At 48.7% G+C, this 19,805-nt stretch overlaps 6 protein-coding genes across 6 annotated transcripts; 3 read left to right on the top strand and 3 right to left on the bottom strand.

Annotated features, from left to right (window-relative positions):
* The first annotated feature begins 485 nt into the window (after positions 1 to 485).
* Positions 486 to 1,470, top strand: GGI43DRAFT_172070 (copper acquisition factor BIM1-like domain-containing protein). The gene is made up of 2 exons (XM_083199731.1): positions 486 to 1,057; positions 1,119 to 1,470. Exons 1-2 carry the CDS (start codon positions 650 to 652, stop codon positions 1,449 to 1,451), a joined length of 741 nt encoding a protein of 246 aa, XP_083065537.1. The 5' UTR covers positions 486 to 649; the 3' UTR covers positions 1,452 to 1,470.
* A 445-nt stretch (positions 1,471 to 1,915) lies between these two features.
* Positions 1,916 to 6,843, top strand: GGI43DRAFT_394907 (uncharacterized protein). Its single transcript, XM_083204813.1, has one exon. The coding sequence runs from the start codon at positions 2,277 to 2,279 to the stop codon at positions 6,708 to 6,710; it is 4,434 nt and encodes a 1,477-aa protein (XP_083065536.1). The 5' UTR covers positions 1,916 to 2,276; the 3' UTR covers positions 6,711 to 6,843.
* Positions 6,844 to 8,977: 2,134 nt separating this feature from the next.
* Positions 8,978 to 9,972, bottom strand: GGI43DRAFT_394906 (uncharacterized protein). Its single transcript, XM_083204812.1, has 3 exons — positions 9,647 to 9,972; positions 9,262 to 9,584; positions 8,978 to 9,210 (listed from the first exon to the last, which is right to left on the bottom strand). The coding sequence occupies exons 1-3, from the start codon at positions 9,840 to 9,842 to the stop codon at positions 9,100 to 9,102; spliced, it is 630 nt and encodes a 209-aa protein (XP_083065535.1). The 5' UTR covers positions 9,843 to 9,972; the 3' UTR covers positions 8,978 to 9,099.
* Positions 9,973 to 11,272: 1,300 nt separating this feature from the next.
* Positions 11,273 to 14,861, bottom strand: GGI43DRAFT_394903 (ankyrin repeat domain-containing DHHC palmitoyltransferase family protein). The gene is made up of 6 exons (XM_083204811.1): positions 14,838 to 14,861; positions 14,041 to 14,730; positions 13,118 to 13,927; positions 12,684 to 13,036; positions 12,511 to 12,623; positions 11,273 to 12,447 (listed from the first exon to the last, which is right to left on the bottom strand). The coding sequence occupies exons 2-6, from the start codon at positions 14,329 to 14,331 to the stop codon at positions 11,798 to 11,800; spliced, it is 2,217 nt and encodes a 738-aa protein (XP_083065534.1). The 5' UTR covers positions 14,332 to 14,730; positions 14,838 to 14,861; the 3' UTR covers positions 11,273 to 11,797.
* A 762-nt stretch (positions 14,862 to 15,623) lies between these two features.
* Positions 15,624 to 16,883, top strand: GGI43DRAFT_172012 (signal recognition particle receptor subunit beta). Its single transcript, XM_083199730.1, has one exon. The coding sequence runs from the start codon at positions 15,817 to 15,819 to the stop codon at positions 16,678 to 16,680; it is 864 nt and encodes a 287-aa protein (XP_083065533.1). The 5' UTR covers positions 15,624 to 15,816; the 3' UTR covers positions 16,681 to 16,883.
* A 203-nt stretch (positions 16,884 to 17,086) lies between these two features.
* Positions 17,087 to 18,701, bottom strand: GGI43DRAFT_380039 (cystathionine beta-synthase CYS4; the record flags this gene model as incomplete). The annotated part of the gene is made up of 2 exons (XM_083202922.1): positions 17,087 to 18,368; positions 18,436 to 18,701. 2 exons carry the CDS (start codon positions 18,699 to 18,701, stop codon positions 17,087 to 17,089), a joined length of 1,548 nt encoding a protein of 515 aa, XP_083065532.1.
* Positions 18,702 to 19,805: the final 1,104 nt, after the last annotated feature.

Below are 19,805 nucleotides of genomic sequence, written 5' to 3'. Positions count from 1 at the left end.
CAGGCGCTTTGACGCTGAGGGAACGAACTATTCGTTTGCATCGATGCGACTCTACGCGCATGCAGAGGTACATTGAATCGGAAATGCTACTGTACTTGCTCCCCAATCAAGTAGGTGGTATTGTGTATCGGACAATATTTATATTATAGACAAATAGTATTTGATCAAACATCAACTGATTCGTATCTTGCTCCTCGTAGCCATTCTATTAGTCGTATAGCACAAGCAACCTCCTCCGTACAACCCGATACCTTCTACCTAGCACTTGGTTTCCCCATTTCCCGCCCTTTTAGACCGAAATATCTTGCTCAAATTATCTAAGCTACCGTTTCAATGTTGCTGCCCCCTGCCCGTAGCACCATTTCGTTGCCCCGAATGGGTTCTGTCTCAGTGGTGCCATGACCCTTTTGGGGGCTGGTGGAGCGAGGTCTTGCTCTGTGGAGGGGAATAGTAGACCGTGCTCTCGAACAGTTGCAATCGGTGAGTAAATAAATACAGCTGCCACTCGCCAAGCCTTTGTCTTTTCTCCCTTCCAACCTCACCTCTAACCTACATCTCTCACCACTTTGCTCACAATTGTGACTCTCTTCCTCCTACTTCCATCTCATCTCTTCCACTCTCCTCTACTCTTCCATCACAAACCGCCAAAATGCGTGTCTCAGCCATCCTCCCCGCTGTCCTCTCCCTCGCCTCCGTCTCCTCGGCGCACTTCCTCATGAACTACCCCGACTCCATCGGTTTCGACGATGACAAGGAGGGCACTGCTCCCTGCGGTGGCTTCACCCCCGACATCTCCTCTGGCTCCAAGCAGCTGGTCGACTTCCACGTTGGCGGTGACTCTCTGGCCATGCGAGCCACCCACAACCAGGTCACTTGGCTGTTCCGCGTCACCCTCGACGGCACTGCCCAGTCTGGCTGGAAGCAAATCTTCCCCATTGTCGAGCAGAGCGGCCTGGGCGACTTTTGCGAGCCTCACATCACTCTCCCCTCCAGCTATGCTGGCAAGAAGGGTGTGATTAGCGTCGTTACCGATGCTCCTGATGGTCTTTTGTACCAGGTATGTCGAAACAACACGAGCTTTGGAGGATAAACAATGTCTAATCATCCATCATAAACAGTGCATTGCTGCCAACTTCGTCTCTGGATCCATTGATCCCCCCTCGGCCTGCAAGAACGCCACCATCACCGCCAGCTTCGTCAGCGACTCCAAGCTCTCGGCTCTCGTCTCCGGGAGCGTCTCTGGCTCTGACAGCTCCTCCAACAGCACCAGCGGAGGATCCTCCTCTACGGCCTCCACTCCCTCCAGCACTCAGAGCAGTGCCGCTGCTGCCACCACCACCAAGAATGCTGCCCCTGGCCAGCTCGCTGCGTGGTCCATCTCTGGCCTCAGCCTGGGCAGTGCTTTGACCGCTGTCTCCATGGTTCTTGCCGGTGGCGCTTTGATGATTTAAGGGAAAAAGCGAGATTTTATGGCATTTTGATTTTTTGTTATGAGGCGATATATAAAACGTTCTGATTCAAGGGTACATAATGGGAATAGGCAAAACTGAATAATGATGATTTTTTTCTTTTGAGAAACGTTTCGAATCGATGTTTTACCGTGAATCTTGTTTCATTCGCTGCGGCCTTGCTAGTCTGGATGCAATTGCGCATTTTACTGAATATCCATGCATGGCTTCATATTGTTATACCAACTTGCTAACCATCTTGACAGACAGAAATAGACGTCAATTGAAACTCACCAAATAATCCGTCTCTCACCACCACGTGCAGCATTCGAGCTTACCCGGAAACTGAAACCGTTTCTTACTTTCTTACTGTCCCCCACACTGCTGCCTCGTCCCCACTCACACCCACTCGTCCACCGCCACCTCGGTCACCTCCAATTCTGTTCCTGAACTCCAACGTCTGTGGTGGTGCACCTACATATCTGGATGCGACACTGCGATATTCCAGCTTGAACATGGCCAATTGGTGTCGTGACGCCGCCTATTTGTGCTGCATAAGAGGCTGAATGGTCGCAGAGCATGTTGTGAGCCAGAATCACTGTAATTGGGCCCGCGCAAACTTAATGACCGCCGCATCGCTACATCCGCGACACCATCGCCAAGGCGGCTCCAAGTCGGAAACCTAGCTTTCCATTTTTTTGGCGATAGTCTTTTCAATATCAAGCCTTATTGTTTATTTCGAACCTTCTGCATATATTTGCTTGAACTCTTTGCTATTATAACTTTACTGGCCTGCCTAGCCTTTAACCTACCTATCCAAACTCTACCATGGATGATATACGGGTTGTCGTGGCTAATAGCTACAAGATGGCGCCGGCCTTGTCTTATCAAAATGCTGTCAGCCCGCACACAAATGTGTATACCGAATATGCATCTTCTCATCTCCAAGATCCCGTCTTTCGAAAACCAAATCTGACAAACTGCAACTCGTTGACAATCATGAAAGACCTTACCATTACCTACGCACTTGTAGTGCTTTCTGCTGCGATTCTCACGCTCTTTATCAGCAGAAATACTATTAGATCCCAATTACCGCTATGGCTTAGGCCATTTGCCCAAGAACAAGCGCCGGATGGCCTAAAACGCAAGTTTTGGTCCATCTGGACTTATCCCCTGCTTCTCATCAGCGTTGCTGGACTGCTCCTCTCTTTCGTTCCAGTCATCATCAACCCTACTTGCTATGTCTATCTCTGGGAGATGGTCCCATGGGCTGTTGCACTTTTCGTCACAATCCTGGATCGTCCAACCAAGACGCCTCGGATCTTACTGATTCAATATGTCTCTATCCTTGGTGCCAGCACCACCATCTACGCTACCCGATTTTTGGACCGTACTCTTTTCGGCATCGACCCCTTTCGACTTGCTAGAATGGCGCTTTGCCTTTTATCCATCATCTTGATCGGCTTTATGCCTATACGCGAGCCATCTTGGGGCAACGAGGATATTGGCCAACCAAATAGCCAACCATCGCACAACCTTCGCAGCCCCGAGGATGATCTTAGTCTTTTCAGCTTCTGGAGCATGAGCTGGGTTAACCCACTAGCCAAGGCCTGTAAAAAACGAGAAATCACCGAAGAAGACGTCTGGCAGCTTCCCTTTGAGTTTCAGCACACACGTCTGTACATGGCCTTTCGGGAGCTCAAGGGCAAGCTCCTCTTATGTCTCATAGAAGCCAACGGCTTGGATCTCTCAATCGCTACCTCGCTTGCTATTGCTGAGAGGGTTGCTGAAGTATCCAATATTCGACTTACCAGCAAGCTTTATAGCGCTCTGGACTCGAGTAATCCTGCTGATGCTACCTTTTGGTGTGGTGTGATGCTGCTTCTTGATGCGTTTCGCCAATTGTGCAAGACGACATCTGGTTGGTACTCCCGGAAGTCCTATGAACGATCTCGTGGAGAAGCCTTCATCGCTCTCTTTGGTAAACTCTTGACTCGAGCTGTTCCAGGCTCAGATGTCACAGAAAAGGGGCCCGATGATGAACTTCCTCAAGCCTCCAATGGAAAGTCCCAAACCTTTATTGGGAGAATGTTTGGAAGATCGTCTAGTTCCAAACAGAAGCCTAAAACGGTCTCTGGTCCGGCTTCCAACGCAAAGGTCGTCAATCTGGTTCGAGGCGATACATATGAAATTTCACAGCGATTCTGGGATTTTTCTAAGCTCGTCTCCCAACCCATCAAGGTCATCGTTACCATGTACTACCTCATCGACATCATGGGTTGGCCTTCGGCTATTGGTTTTGCTCTCATGATTGTGTTCCTTGCAGTAAACTCGGCACTTGTTCGCAAGCTGATCAAACTCGAACGACAGCGAACTGCCTTTTCTGATAAGCGTGCACAAGCTGTCTCCCACTTTGTAGAAGCAAGTCGTCCATTGAAGCTCAATGGCTGGACATCTTCTTGGAGCGCTAGAATCATGAAGTTCCGAGCACTAGAAATGGCCAAGCGTTTGAACATTGCCCACGTTACTGCCGGCATTTCCACTGTGAGCGTTACCGGTGGAACTTCTTACCCACTCGCCAGTATTGCTCTGTACACCCTCATTCTAAAGCAGGGGCTGCCAAACGACGTCATTTGGCCCTCTCTTCAACTCTTCTCCCAGTTAGAAATGAGTGTTAAAGAGGCATTTGACCTGATCTCTGCGTACTGGAAGTCTACTATTCCCATTGAGCGTGTGAACAAGTACATGAGCGAGCCTGACAGAGACGACATCTCCAACAGTCCCAGCAATGTGACAAACATTGAGTTCCGTGATGCTTCATTCTCTTGGCCTTCGACTGGAAAGCTTATTCTCAGAGATCTTGCTTTGAAGTTCAGCAAGGGCCTTACTGTTATTCGAGGCAAAGTTGGCTCTGGCAAATCCAGTCTTCTTCTCGCGGCCCTCAACGAAATGGAGCTTCACGAAGGTGACCTCATCAGGCCCGACGTTCCAGTAGCGTACTGTCAGCAGCTCCCATGGCTACAGAACAAGACCATTCGAGAAAACATCGTCTTCCACCAGCCCTTTGACTCGACGAGATACCGCGAGGTCCTCCACGCATGCGCCCTTTTGCCTGATCTTGCTTCACTACCTGATGGAGACCAGACAAAGCTCGAAGAAGGCGGCATTGGACTTTCTGGTGGCCAAAAGGCTCGTGTGGCCCTTGCTAGAGCTGTGTACAGTCACTGCAAGATTCTTCTCCTGGATGACCCGCTTGCTGCTTTGGATCACGATACCGCCAGCGCCATCGTCCGTCGCTTTCTTCAGGGTCCCCTTGCTGAAGGTCGCACTATTGTCATGGTCACGCACAGAGATGATCTTGTTCTCCGTATTGCTGATCAGGTAATTGACGTGGACGATGGAGAAGCGACTGTACTTTCGGCACAGGAGATCAAAGACGAACTCGAGCATCCTTACCACGAGACTGGAAAGACAGCCCATGATGACACCGAGGCATCCCATGAAATCCACGCCGAAGATATTGCTGCGCTCAAGGATGCACCAGAAGAGCCGTCCAAAACGGGAAGCGTATCGCTTAGTGTATATACCGAATACATGAAAGCAGGTGGATGGCATCTCTGGATCTTCCTCGCCATCGCATATGGCATGTCTCGATTCTGCGATATATCAAGGGCTCGACTTCTGGAAGCTTGGGGCGCAGACTCTGTTGGGAACGGCAGGAAAAGCCCCTACTGGGGTCTTCCCAACTCGGAGAATCACCCTCAAGCTTGGATCCTGGTACTCTCTGGTCTCTCTGGTGGACAAATCCTGGCATATGGAATCGCTCAGCTCCTACTGGCAAGAATCAGCGTCAAGGCAGCCCAAGGTCTCTTCAAAGCCGCCATCGACAAAGTTAGTCGGGCCACTTTCCGCTACCACGACACCACGCCGACAGGTCAGCTTAAGAACCGACTCATTGCTGACATGGGAATGGTAGACGGAGGCATTGTGGCGCCCTTGGAGTCGTTTGTCTTCAACCTGATTGCCTTGGTCATGAGCTTGATAGCGATTGCCACGCACCAGCCATTGCTCCTCATCATCCTCGCAGTTGTGGCCATCCTGTTTGTGTACTTTTTCAGGATATACGTCCCCGTCTCACGATGCCTCCGCCGTATGGAAATGAGATACCTCACTCCCATCATCGCAAACATCGGCGTCATGCAAGACGGCCTGGTCACGATCCGCGCCCTGAGAGTTGAGCAGCGCTTCCAAGACCGCCACCTCGAAGCCGTGGACGACTTCCAAAAGCAGGACCACTTCTTCTGGAGCATGGCTTTCTGGCTCGACTTCCGTCTCAGCTTCAGCTCCATCGCTACCCGTACCGCGCTGATCTTGTTCATGGTTTGGCAAAAGATGCCCGCCAGTGCTATTGGTTTCGTTCTGACACAGACGAATATTGCCATGGCGGCGGTGCAGCAGCTTTGTGAGCGGTTCGCGCAGTTGCAGCTAGATGCTGTCTCTTTGGAGCGCGTAAATATGCTGAATCAGATTCCCGAGGAGCCCAAAGGCGATCAAGATCCTCCCGAAGACTGGCCCAGACCATGCGACGATGTCAAGTTTGAACAAATCTCGTTCAAATATGATGACCATCTGCCCTCGGTTCTGGATAAGATCTCCTTTGAGATTCCCGGAGGTTCAACTTGCGCCGTTCTCGGTCGTACTGGTTCCGGAAAGTCAACCATCGCCAACGCTCTCCTCATGACCCAGGCTCCATTCGAAGGGACTCTCAAAATTGGCAGCGTCGACCTCTCCCAGATCGACCGAACCGCCCTGAGAAATCGCGTCACCTTCATCCAGCAAGACCCCACGCTCTTCCCAGGAACTCTCCGCGACAACATCGACCCGGCCGCGGACTTCTCCAACGAGGAATGTGAAAATGCGATCCACCGCGTCCTCGGCGCTCAATGGAGTCTGGATTCGCCTATTGATGCTGCTGGAAAGAATCTTAGCCAAGGTCAGCGGCAGCTTGTGGGCATTGCGCGGGCGGTACTGCGGCGGAGCGGACTTGTCATCCTGGACGAAGCGACGGCGTCGATTGACCGAGCGACTGCGGCGACTGTTCAGCGAATTTTAAGATCTGAATTGTCGAATAGCACGGTCATTACGATTGCGCATCGCTTAGAGGCTGTGGAGGATGCGACGTGGTGTCTGAGGTTGGAACATGGCCAGGTTGTGGAGTGTGGTCCTGCGAGGAATCTGGCGGGGAGTCAGGATGAGGAGTGAGGTAGTGCAAAGGGTAGATTCTGTGATCTTGTGGGTTACAATTAATGTTTTGTTCATGTTTTTTAGATGGAGTAGTATAGAATACAGATTGGATAGAGTTACTCCTAAGAGAATTGATTACTTCTTGTAAGAAGACGTGCAAAGAACTTGTAATATCCTATAATATTTCGCTTCCCTGCTCTAATTAATATCCATTAGTATAACGACCTTTTAAACCTCGTTCAAATTATTATTTATTCATCCATTTGTATCTTACTACGAACAACTACAAATATCTAGCTATTCACATACACACGTCTCATGATGAGTAATAGGTTAGTAAGAGTTGGTTTCGGCATTAATAACCACATCTACATTTTCGGCTTTGCGCTACTGGTCTTATTCCTTTAATACCGACCCAGCTGGACAGCAAGTTTATCAACCAATATTGCACCCCTGTTCGCTACGCTTCTCGTATAATAGCTGCTGTTGCAGGGTTAAATCAGGCCTTGAGTGTTGCGATCTGACAAGCTGAGCCTTGCTTTATTGGTCATTTATTCAGATAGCCCAAGCATTTTTATCTTCATAGGCTAAGGTTTTATTATTAGTTGTGTGTCTTAATGGGAAAAGTTAGCTAGAAAGAATACCCTGGCTGGACTTAAACCAGTCGCCTGATGCGACGAACGCGCATGAAGCCTGCCAGACGGTAAGCCTGTGTGTCACATGGGAGTTTTAATTATTGATTTACTTAACCAATTCAAGGAAATCTAACGCGGTGTTGGATCATGAGAGGATTATGAAGTGAGGTTCTACGAGAGACATGGGGGCGAGTCAGGATGAGTAGTTAAGAAGTGGAGGGCTGACTTATGTGTTCTTGTTATTTTACGATCAGTATAGAGAGGGGGACAAGACAAGGATAAAAATAATCCAAGCTCTACAAGAAAAGTAGTAGCATTAAAATACGAGAATTTGAACTTGAGGAAATAATGGCGTAGAATGAGTAGACATTATTCTTATCAAGCTACTAATTGAGGGAGGAAATATTAATTCACGGCCGTGTTCACAAGCCTTTATTCAAACTCTATAATTCAATTATAATATTATTTTCTAATATGTGTTGTTTATGTATGTCATTTAAGCATAAAGAGTCTAGAAAACGCAACAGGCACTGTTCCTTGGTGTTGAGACCAGGGGCAAAATAGGAACGGGCCATTTCGCAAAGACGTAGAAATATAACACTTTTAGACATGCCATTCTCAAGTAAACCTTATCAGTAAGAATAAAATAGGCTGATTTAATAAGACAGCTTAGCAATGATTGCAGACAGCTTATCAATTACGAGAGACACGCTATTGATCACAACCCGAGTTAATACGGCAACATTCTCCGAATGTATAATTGTTGGTTGAGTAATACAGTAAGTCCTATCTAAGTAGGATCAGATATTGGTTTTACAATATTGACCATCATTATATAGATAGTAACGTAGCTTGTTTGTTAAGTATAAAAGCCTGCCCACGACTTGCCGTTGTAGAAGTACAATTCGTCTTACACCAATAACTTTTTCTTCTACTTCTAATAAATATTCAATACAAAATGTATAAAGCAACTGTCTTGATGCCTATTGTTTTCATGTCTGCCTTGGCAGTCGAAGTCAGCTACTATTAGGACGGTGGATGCGGCGAGCTCGCCGTTACTTTCAACCCTCCAACTGATGGCTCCTGCTACAATTATCAGTGGGCGAATTCCAACAGTGCCGATATTTCGCAGTGTAACGGCGACGATCATTATTGCCAATGTACTTTCTATACGCAGCCGAATTGTGAGGGCGCTTCATACGATATTGAGACTGGGCCTCCACATCAATTCTGCGCCAGCAACTGGGGCTGGGGCTGGGATAGCGTAACATGTACCGAGTAAAGCCAGTGTTTAGGCTGCGGGTGAATAGCTCGTAAGTAATCTTGTACTCTGGATTAATGCATTGTGATAGCAGATACTAATGGTTTGAGTAATAGGCCTGGAAGTAATAACATAGTCTTTTTCAAAAAATTTAAACTATTGAGTAGTTGACCAAGGGATAAATTATGTATTCGCGTGTAAGATATGGGTGGATATAGTCTTGTCAAGGGTTTTGTCCATCATATGGTTTCCCCTTGGCCATGCATGAATATGAAGACTGAGATGGAGTATACTGTTCATGTTCAGCAGATTTCTCCAGATTGTTTGCTGTATTTTCTTTCCCCTGGCAGATGAGACAGAAGTCTTTAGAATACAACACAGAGCGTTACTTGTAAACGAATTGAGTGGTATTTATAAAAAGCTGCGCAAATAACTAATGATAGGATACAGTGGACTGTTAGCTGACATATCCCACCAGAGTCTAACTAACAGTCTTCTCCATTCCCTTTGGCTAAATGTCTATCTTTGACAACTGTACAATGATATTGTCAGCCTCACTCTGGGCGTTGAGCTGCTTGACCAGCTCAAGGAATTCCTTCTGCTTTCCAAATTGTTCATATTGCTGTAACTAGAATTAGCAAGAGTAAAAATGCAGAGAGCCTCCAAGACATACCTCTTTGCTCTTCCAGCCAATCAGGCCCAGAAACAAAGACTCGTCCTTCTCAATTCCGCCTGCATGGTAGGAGGGTAGTTTTTCTCCGGCAGATTTCTCAACGAGTTGTTCTATTTGCTTCCACGTCTCCTCTGTTCCACTGTTGGACTGGACCTTGATGATTTGCGTGATATTCGACGATAGACATTCGGTTGATCTATCTTCAGCCTGGAATAGCTGAGGTACAGGTGGAGACGCAACTAATGGCTTAATCTTGCTGATAAAGCCCAGGAAACTCTCCGATGCTGGGTAGAAATTGTGAAAAGACGATGCATCCGCCCACTCTAATTGTACAGTGTAAGTAGCGTTATCAACGACAGCAGATCAAAAATAAACTTTGACTTACCAAGGGAAAGTATGCTTCTGTGGGTGTTTGGGTCAACAGCTTGGCCATTCTCTTCCAGAAGCGGTCCTCGAAAGGGATTTAGAAGGCCGCCAACGTTCTTGACGCTCTCAAACATTGTTGGGGTGGCCGCTTTGAGGCCTGCAAGGGACTCGGGGTCCAGCTTGAACAGCGGAAATACAATTTCGGTGATGGGCATTTTTGCTGTATCTTGATTCAACAGAGCTATACGATGAAAGTAGGAACGTGTAGTTCGAGATTCGAGATGCAATTGTAGCTGATCGTCACTTTCACAGTCTTATGATGACTAAAAAGTGCTGAGAAGTGGATAATGTTTCTCTTTTTAAAAACAAATAAACCGAGTAATCCACACATATATATACACAAAGCAAGCACAAGTCGGTAAGACTTTCACGGCCGGCGGATTTCCACAGACTCCGGATACTAGGCCCACTTGTGTCCGCGTCCCACTTCCTCCCGCAACGATTGACATTGTGTGTCTCTTTAGTAGTAGCCTACTTCTACTTCTTATAAGTTGTCGCGATTTAGCAGGGGATATCTCGGATTCGCTTGTGTTGCTCCTTAACGGCGACTCTTTAGCCAGATTTGGTGGTCGGAGTTGCTTATATGATGCCAAGAGGAAATTGATCAGCATCAACTGGACTAAAGTGGCTAGTAGATAATAAGCCTTGTTACAGCTATTCTCATCTTGCCAAGTGACGGCGTTATAAGTGATCATGTTCTATTTGACTCTTTAAATGTATAGTTTTCATTATTTTATAATTATATTAGTTTAGAAGAAAACTAGAGATGTAAACACAGTGTCGCGATTTAGCCCTCTATACGTTTTGCAGATACTGTCTCTTTACTGAGAATATGCTGTAAGCTCAACTTTCCTTGTTTGCATTTCCTAATTCCGCAAATGCAGTCATCGCATTAGTCTGCATGAATGCCTAGATACACAATCCTACTTAAGGCTCCAATGTAACTGTATAGCTATACTGTGCTTATTCCCTCATATACCGAATCGAAACACCAGATTCAATTGCCAGATAGTCTACTAATCAGACGCTATACTCTCCGCTATGAACGTGACTAAACACATCACTCAAGAGGCTTGTTTGTTAAGAACAAAGGGATAATGTCTTTTGTTAACTAATTCTCTCTTTTTCTCGGTGAATTTTGTATAAAGAAAATAGGGATTAAACATAGGCTTGTAGAAATGTTGAGTCCCGGTTCACGACCCAGGTCAGCCCCGGTAGAGTTAGTACGTAATAAACGAGTCCTGGTGATCCTTGCTACGATCCTTCCGGATCTCCCTAAAGTCTGTCTTCGGAAGTTAGGTAGTTTGAGAAATTCCGATATCTTTGCTCCGAAAGGTGAAGTGGCGTATTTGCCGCGGTAATAACAAATTAAAACTTTGTTTATATAAATACTACTCTTATGAAAAGATTTCAGGGTAGTTCTTAAGCTCCTGAGTTGTCATTTAGTGCCAGCTTACCATTTCGCCGTCAGATCTGGAATACGGGAGAGTAATATCCTACACCCCCATATCCAGGGTAATAAGATCGCACTTCTGTAGCTTAGCATCGCTCAAGCAAACAGCGTATACGTTTTACAGGATAAACCTGAAGAAATTATTCTCGGATATATTCACAATATCTAAATTATTCATCATATTTATTTGCGTATCATACTTCTTATCTAAGACTGAAAAAGCGTAAAGCTGTTCAAGCGTCATTGCATCGCTCTCTCTTATGCTCATAATGATGATTTATAAAACGTGTCTCTGAGCAAAAAATACGGTGCTATGCAAACCAAACCAAACCATGCCTCTCTCCAATGCCATGTGGCACATGCCTTCATCGTTTCTATCAGAGTGGCTGTCATTAATCATTTGAGTGTTTCATCACCCAGCATCCCAGTTTTGTGACCGATCCAAGATAATACAACACTCCAACACGCATTTGTACCCCTCATTCAATGCTCAACAGAAGAAGAGAAGAGAAAATTAGAAAACGTGGAGAGAAATTTAAACCAGGCCAGCCTCCCTCCAAGGTTCCAGCCATATCTTCATCATACCATATTACAATCGGTTATTCCTTTTCAAGTTCTTTTCCAAACAACAAACGCTAAACGCATTCTTCTTGTAGTTTATACGTCTTCTGTTCCAACAGCCTCGTAATCGCCTCGGGTTCTTAGTCCCGTGATGCTCATAAGAGTGGGCGTCTCATACATTGCTGTATAGTCCACTTTACTGCCACCAAGAGACGCCAGTCCCGTTTCCCGCTGACCGAAGATGGGAGCTGAATCGCACCAAAAGTCCTTACAGTTGGTAACGCAACCTCTGCTGTAAGGATTCTTCTTCTTGCGCTTGTTCTTGGTGGTAGCTGCGCCACGGCCGGTAATAGTCTCAATGAAGGGATCAACGCCGAGGAGTTGGCTCCACTGCTTGATGAAGCCGCCTTTGTGCTTGTGTCCATGGCTATGGCCAGCGTGAGCGCCACCTGCTGGCGTTGCAGGAGCTGTCACAGACGGGTGGTTGGGATCGAGAGGAGCGCCAGTAGATGTGAAGGCATTGGATAGAGATGTATGGGAGCGTATGCCAGTCATGTTCTCGTATGTGGTCATGGCACGAGCGACCTGAATGAACTGTGTAATGAGTAGCATGGAAACCCATGTTAGCTGGAGGGATGCCCACATGGCGAGGAAAAGTGTGTAAGAGTCTGCGTTTATAAGTCGGCAAAAGCTGGGTCCGAAAAGAGTGCATGAATCTGAGGCATCGGGAGTAATTTGTGCAAAGTCTATAGAATAAAGTGTTAGTAAGAATACGCAATCATATCAGGGGAAGCAATAAACCGTCATACAATAATATAGTAGCCAGTTATATAGAAGAATTCCGGCAGTTAGGGAAATTAGGTAAAAGAAGAATTGGCGGTGGTTGTTCACGCCAACGCAGTTGAAAACCCATGGGCAATGACTATTGGGTGTTGTTAGCTTGCTTACCCCTTGATATCAACATGGAGACGGTTTATCTTACTGGTCATGCTTTGCCACACATCTCTGGCAACGACGGCAGTGCTTGCTTCGAAGCGGCGTACGAATCATACAGACAACGCAAAAGTTGGACTCGTCGTATTTCCAGGACTTGAGAAGCTCGTCGATGACCTCCTTCTGCTCAGCAATGCCATTCATTTTGGGCACGAAGCCTGGGTCGTATCTCATGGAAGCGATATAGAAGAAGGCCGTCAAACCAAAAGCGGCTCCAAAGGCGAGATTCAAAAGCATGTGTGAAGATCCACCCCACCACCCGATGGTAGATGGCAAAATGACAGTGAACCAGCTGACGCCAACAAGAGACAGGGACCCTGCAAAAATTCCAGCCATCCAGGGCTGTTATTGCTATGGCATTAGCGAATTTCCCATATATAATCAGGGCGTAAATAAAACTTGAAGAAGGAAATAACAACTTACAGTCTTGTGAAATGATCGCATGTCAGACGGAGCATATTCAAGCACCTGCTTCGCAACCCATTGGAGACCGTATGCCGCGCCCACCGACAGGGGTAGACCAAAGTAGATGGGAGCGTGGGACAGTATCAGCAGCACCAGCCATACCATCAAAAAGGGCCAAAAGAACAGAAACTTGGTGAGGAAAGCCTTCTTGTCCTTCAAGAAGTAGCTCGCACCCGGCCAAGGAGGGACGGCGACATGTGCATCCTGGTCATAGCCGCATTCCCGCAGCGCACGGTGCCATGCCGGCGTAGTGTTAAGCTCGGAGGCCGTAAGGGCCGGCGTCTTGCCCGTGTCGGTCTTGGCAAAGCGGTCGGCGCCGTATTCGAGAATCTTCATAACACAGGCCGCATTGCCCTTGACCAGGGCCCAGTGCAGAGGGGTGAAGCCCTGCTCATCGGTGGCATGCACATTAGCACCCCATCGCAAGAAGAGGTCCACCAGCGGCGGGAAGCCCTTGTACGCCGCCCACATGAGCGCCGTGTGTCCGTAGCTATCGAGAACATCGACCGGGATGCCCTGGTGGAGCAGCAGGACGATGAGCAGAACATTGCCGTTGAAGGTCGAGATGTGGAGGGTGTTGTAGCCCTGGGAATCGGTAATGAGAGGGTCGGCGCCGCGCTGAAGCAGCAGATTGACGGTGTAGAAATGGCATCGCTGGGCAGCCCACTGCAGAGGCGTAGCAATGGACTCGCCGCCCTTTTTGTTGAGCTCGGCGCCGTGCTCTATGAGGAATGCGCACATGGCATACTGGTTGTTGATGGCAGCCCACTGTGGACGGTACGGCAGATATGTCAGTTATAACTCGGGAATCTGGGTCAAATGTGCCATGTTTCAATGGTAGCTACAGCTATAGCCGCCGGCTGGGGCAGAACTGCACTCACATGTAAAGGCGTAATGCCCTCGCCGTCGGTGTATGTGGCGTCGAACTCGCCCGACTCAAACAGCTTCTCCATGCCCGGAATGTCGCCAATGCGGGCCAGCTGCATAATGTCATTTTCTGGCGCGGACTCGTCCGCCGGGAGGCTGCCCATCTCCATCTCGCTGTTGAGCTTCGGCACGGCGGCGGCTGATTTAGAGGAGGGCTGCATTCGCAAAGGCACTGCGGCCGCAGTTGTGGTTGATGAGGCAGCCGAAGTGTTCCTTGCGCGAGCTGGCGGATTGTTACTACCCATGTAATGGCAATAACCAAGGAAGCAAAAACGTTGCAAAGATTGGGAGCGAGAGAGGAAAAGAAACGGTAAATGAGAGCCGAGCCGATCTGCACAGCCGCCGTTAGGCTGAAGGGCTGAACCCGTACCTTAATTACGGATACGCGAAGAGGCCCTTTGGCTGCGCTGCGGAGGGGAGCAGAAGCGACGCAGAAAAAAGTCGAGCCAGGGGCGGGTTCTCGGATTTGGCGGCTCGTTAGGCGAAAAGCAGATGACGAGACGGATCTAGAGATCGACGAGGGTGAGACTTGGTGGAGAGAACGACGGGATCCAGATTAGAGAGAAGATGCGATATCGATAACAGCTATCGTATTACGCAATGCTAGTGGAGGGACTGAGGATGGCGCAGCAAGCAGCCATGAACTGGCTGAGATTTTAGCATAAAAAATGAAAGCATATACAGCACGATGGCATGGAATCAAGGACACAAAAAAAGAAGCACTGTAAGAAAAGTGAATAGTGATGCTTACAAGGGAAGGGGGGGAATGTCTGGCACTGCAGGAAGGATTGTTTGGGGCACAGCAATCGCATACACAACCATGCAACTGCCTGTTACCACTTTGTGGCTGTACCTGATGGCATCTGCGCCTTGAATGTGACGGATCCAGGGGGTTGAAATTGGGCTACTTAGCGCTCTGTCACTAGGCCGTCTGGTGGCTACAAGTGGCTAGAGGAGGGCCTGGAGGGAGCCCATGCAGCGCTTAGCAATCTGGAGATCTTGAACTAGACCAACACGATAGGAGCAGCTGTTGAAACGGAATTCTGAGACAGGACAGATTCTACAGATGATCCGGATAGATGCAGCGCTGATCACCTATATATGCGATTGTTTCTCTACTATCGCCTGCTTGAACGTTGCAGCTTGTTTATTTCCAAGACATTCAGCTGAATATCCATGCCAGCTGAAGACATGGTTGATGCTCTAGCTGAGCACACATCAGATACTGACTGCAGTTGTGGCGGCATTCTAGATAGAAGCTTATACTATTCTCTAATATAGTAGTTAAAATAAACAAATAAAAATAATTAATCGAGAGCGCTGTCACGACTCGCAGCACCATCATGCCTCACCTTCGCTCACGTTAAAGCCGCACTAAACTTTCTCCTCAACTGTGGCGCAACCTCTCCATTCGCCACAGCCGTGCCCCACCAAAAAATACCTTTAGGGACAACGTACAGCCAGACTTGACAGACGTTTAATCGCATCTCGTCCGACTCGGAATCCCCAACATCCGCGCTCATCTCCATCGTTCGAGGAGGACGGGGCAATTCCCTGCACCGGAATCATCCGTCGATCCATCAGGCCACGTCTTCGTATCGCAAAAGGGGCAGCTGAATCCGACAATTGTTGGCAGCTCTGCGAGGTGGCCAAATAAATACTTGATTCAACTCGTCCCTCATCGGACCAGCTTCGCAAGCAGCGACAGACAACCAAGCAATCTGCCCGCCATGGCGACCTTTACCGAAATTGTCGAGTTGATCATGACGCCGTCTATCCCCCTCGTCATAATCGGTATCATCATCATCCTCGGCGGCCCTCTCATCTTCCATCTCGTCCTCGCCTCATCCTCGTCATACACCGTTCCCCCCAGCGTCCTCCTCCTGGGACCCGACAACTCTGGCAAGACGTCTCTCATGACTCTCTTTGAACGCGGCGCAAACCCTTCCAAGACGCACACCTCGCAAATCTCGCACTCGGTCGAGCTCAACGCCTCCACCGACTCTGACACCAAGGCGTCATTCCGCAACCACGACGATGCTACAGGCACACACACAAAGTTTCTCCTGATTGATACCCCCGGCCACGGAAAGCTGCGCAACGTCGCAATGGGAAAACTGGCTCGCACGGAGAAGATAAAGGCTGTTGTCTTCGTCGTTGACGCGGCTGCGCTTGGTGAACAAGAGACCCTTGCCCCCACCGCTGCCTATCTCTACGACGTGCTGCTGTTTTTGCAAAAGAGGGCTTCTTCCAAGGGCAAGGACAAGGCTTCCATCCCGGTCCTGATTGCAGCCAACAAAATGGACTTGTTCACCGCCTTGCCGGCTACCATGGTCAAGAGCCACTTGGAGATGGAGCTGTCCCGAATCCGTGCTTCCAGAAGCAAGGGCCTGCTTGATTCCGGTGTTGGAATTGATGATATTGGCTCAGAGGACCAGGATGGCTGGCTGGGAGAGTACGGATCCGAGAAGTTTACTTTCCAGCAAATGAACGAATTCGACATCGATATCGACGTAGTGGCTGGTAGCGTCGTGACTGAAGAGACTGGTGCTGATAAATGGTGGTGGTGGATTGCCCAGAGGGTAGTCGGATGAAATGGTACATGCATTGATGGGAATATAGAATTTATTGGGTCATGTACGAATACTGATGACATTTGGCTATATAAATGTTTTAATGATGGGTGAAAAGGCAGAAAGTAAAGCCAGAAAATAATGATAATCACGCATTTCCATTCACACTTTTTTGTATCATGTATATAACGACGTTTTATGAATTTCCATTCATGGACACATGAAAATGCCCTAGATGTTGAGTCTATCAGGCCCACGCAAAGTAGTTGATCTATCCCTATTCCTTGCAGTCCGCAAACAACACACGCTGCTGTTTTCAAAACCTTGTAATCCAAAATAATAAATAACGCCAGATAGAAGAGAAGAAAATAAAAAAAATGGTAACAAGATCCCACTCAAAATCTCAAATTATTAAGAAATGCTAGAGTTATTTCTTCTGGCTGACCATCCAGGTGAGCAGGTCAACCTTGGTGACGACAGCAATAGGCTTAGACAGGGATTGAGAGTCACCCTTGCCGTCGGTGACAACAGCAGCGCTGTTCCACTCAAAGAACTTGCTGAGGGTGGACAGGGGGGTCTCCATGGTGATGGCGACAAACTTGCGCTTACTGCCGGCCTTGGTGCCGCTGGTCAGCTTACGCGGGTCAGTGACAATCTCATCGAGTCTGCCAAAGTCGAACATGACGTCCTTGACTTGGGTCTCGGCCGTGGCACGGCCGCGGGAGATGTAGCTAAGAAGGTTACCAAGAGTAACGAGACCGACCAGCTTGCTAGCAGCGGAAAGGACGGGCAGCTGATCGAAGCCCTTGTCTCGCATGGTCTCGATGGCCTCAGAGCATGAAGCAGTAGCAGCAACTGAAGTCACTGGCTTCAGACGGAGAGAAGCAATGGTGGCGCCCTGGTAGGGGTCGGAAACCGTGCTGTTGCTCTGGGGTGCAGACTCGACTCCATTGGCGGAGAGAAGTCCGTTGGCGGCCAGCCAGTCGTCGTCGGCAAACTTGGACAGGTAGCTGCGGATGCTGTCGGGGAGAACAACAACCACGGTGTCGCCCTTCTTGAAGCCGTACTCCTTGACGGCCATCAGCATGGCAGCCATGGCAGAGCCGGAACTGCCACCGACAAGCAGACCCTCCTCAGCAATCAGGCGTCTGGCGAGGTAGAAAGACTTCTGGTCGTCGGTCTTGTACCACTTGTCGACAATCTCTCGGTCCAGGACATCGGGGATGAAATCGTAACCAATACCCTCAACCTTGTATCCCTCGTTCATGTGCTCCTCGTTCAGGGACTCGGGCAGAGCCAAGATACTGCCGTGGGGATCAGCAGCGATAATCTTGATGTCCTTGTTGTGCTTCTTCAGGCCCTTGGCGATACCAGTGATGGTACCACCGGTTCCGGCACCAGCGATGACGGCAGTCACCTTGCCGCCAGTCTGCTCCCAGATCTCCTCGGCGGTGCCAAACTCGTGGGCGTCGGGGTTGGCCGGGTTGCTGTACTGGTCGAGAATGTGTGCGTTGGGGAGCTCCTTCTCGAGGCGGCGGGCAACACCAATGTGCGACTCGGGGGCGTCCCAGGCGGCCTGGGTTGGTGTACGGATGATGGTGGCGCCGAGGGCACGCAGCACAGAGACCTTCTCGGCGGACATCTTCTCGGGCAGGGTGATGATGGTCTTGTATCCCTTGATGGCACCAACAAGAGCGAGACCAATACCACTAGAAAAGACACTGAGGTTAGCAAACAGCCAATAAGCTGATGATCATATTGTTGGGCTGTACATACGTGTTTCCACTGGTGGGCTCGATCAATGTGTCGCCAGGCTTTATTCTGCCGCTCTTCTCGGCCTCCTCAATCATTCGCAGGGCGATTCTGTCCTTGACACTGCCACCAGCATTGAAAAGCTCAGTCTTGGCGTAGACCTCGCACTCAATGCCCAGGCTCTGGGGGACCTTGTTGAGCCTCACAAGTGGCGTGTTGCCGATCAGATCGGCCGCTGAGAGGACGGTAGGGGCATTGCGCCTGGTTTGGGGGATCTGGGAGTCGGCCATGGTTATTGGAGAGGTTTGCGAGGAGAGCCAAACAGCTGTTCTCGCGGGATGTCGTGGAAGAGGCGGTGATGAGAGGAGGAGTCGAGGTAAGGGAGGAGTGCAGCGGCTAATGGCTTTTTTTATTCTTTTTCTTCGCTCTGCCGGCGATATGCGCTTGCCACATGGAGGGGTCCTTTGTCTTTTTTTCTAGGGTCAATCTAGACTAGAAAGCTTAATTGGGCGTGGCGGGCGATTCCGCAAAAACTAGTTTGTCCGGGCTTTTTGACACAAATCTCCGTCGGTGGTTCGGGGAGTAAAGAAGAAGAGCTGCATCTTAGTATTTTATGAGATCTCGAGGCAGATGGAATAATTATGTCTTTATTTATTCCGACTTGACGGGCCAATCTCAAAGTCCGCATCGGCTTGATTATGCTGTTCGGGCGTGTAAATGATGCGATGCTTGAAGCAGTGGCAATCCCTGTGGCGTGCTTGGAGTCCAAATTAGGGAATTTCCCGGACAGGCAGTGAGGAAACACGCTAAACCGTTTGATCGCCAACCTTATCGTCCTTTTATGCCCGAAATAAATTAAGGCAGTTCCTTATGAAACAATCTCTCTCATTAGCTATCAACTATTACTATTTCCAACTGAATAACTGTGTTTATATGACTTTCCTCACTATTATGGTCAGGTGTCAGAAGCAGAGACGCTTTAGGCAATGGCTGGTACATGTACTTTTGATACGTCTTCACCACTAACACGGAGCATGTTTCCCTCTGAAAATATAACGGATGCTACCCCAGCTTTCTCATTTATCTCTATTCCCCCTCAATAGGCACATCCACCCCCCATGTTCTGGTATAACCCGATTGATTTCAATGGTATTTATTCCAGCAAACCATGTAGAGCGACCCAGATCTTTGGCTCGTCATCATTATAGCGTTCCACTGCCCAGTCACGCCGTCAATCTTGGGAATACTTCATAGGCTAAATTTCTCTGCTAAAGAGGGCAAAAGTTCATGCGGGCGCCAATAGGCTCAGCTGTCTGTTGCGTCAATTGTTTCCGCCGAGGCGTGAGTGCCGTTGAGACCTGCCCTTTCTGTTGCCAAGACGATAAGGTGTTGAG

Source organism: Trichoderma evansii (genome assembly GCF_050947405.1).
Source record: "Trichoderma evansii strain SZMC 28006 chromosome Unknown GGI43scaffold_2, whole genome shotgun sequence".
In the NCBI taxonomy this organism is placed as follows: Eukaryota; Fungi; Ascomycota; class Sordariomycetes; order Hypocreales; family Hypocreaceae; genus Trichoderma; species Trichoderma evansii.
This window is presented reverse-complemented; position numbering and strand designations above follow the sequence as displayed.

Bases quoted from the DNA above. Each gene is read 5' to 3' on its own strand.
- GGI43DRAFT_394903 (XM_083204811.1), bottom strand. From the start codon at position 14,331: ATGGGTAGTAACAATCCGCCAGCTCGCGCAAGGAACACTTCGGCTGCC. The intron at 12,624-12,683 runs GTAAGATAAACC...AACACCCAATAG, and splicing joins TGTGTGGCAAAGCATGACCA to TCATTGCCCATGGGTTTTCA. The intron at 12,448-12,510 runs GTATGACGGTTT...TTTATTCTATAG, and splicing joins TAACTGGCTACTATATTATT to ACTTTGCACAAATTACTCCC.
- GGI43DRAFT_172012 (XM_083199730.1), top strand. From the start codon at position 15,817: ATGGCGACCTTTACCGAAATTGTCGAGTTGATCATGACGCCGTCTATC.
- GGI43DRAFT_394907 (XM_083204813.1), top strand. From the start codon at position 2,277: ATGGATGATATACGGGTTGTCGTGGCTAATAGCTACAAGATGGCGCCG.
- GGI43DRAFT_172070 (XM_083199731.1), top strand. From the start codon at position 650: ATGCGTGTCTCAGCCATCCTCCCCGCTGTCCTCTCCCTCGCCTCCGTC. The intron at 1,058-1,118 runs GTATGTCGAAAC...CATCATAAACAG, and splicing joins CTGATGGTCTTTTGTACCAG to TGCATTGCTGCCAACTTCGT.
- GGI43DRAFT_394906 (XM_083204812.1), bottom strand. From the start codon at position 9,842: ATGCCCATCACCGAAATTGTATTTCCGCTGTTCAAGCTGGACCCCGAG. The intron at 9,585-9,646 runs GTAAGTCAAAGT...CTGTACAATTAG, and splicing joins CAGAAGCATACTTTCCCTTG to AGTGGGCGGATGCATCGTCT. The intron at 9,211-9,261 runs GTATGTCTTGGA...TTCTAGTTACAG, and splicing joins TTGGCTGGAAGAGCAAAGAG to CAATATGAACAATTTGGAAA.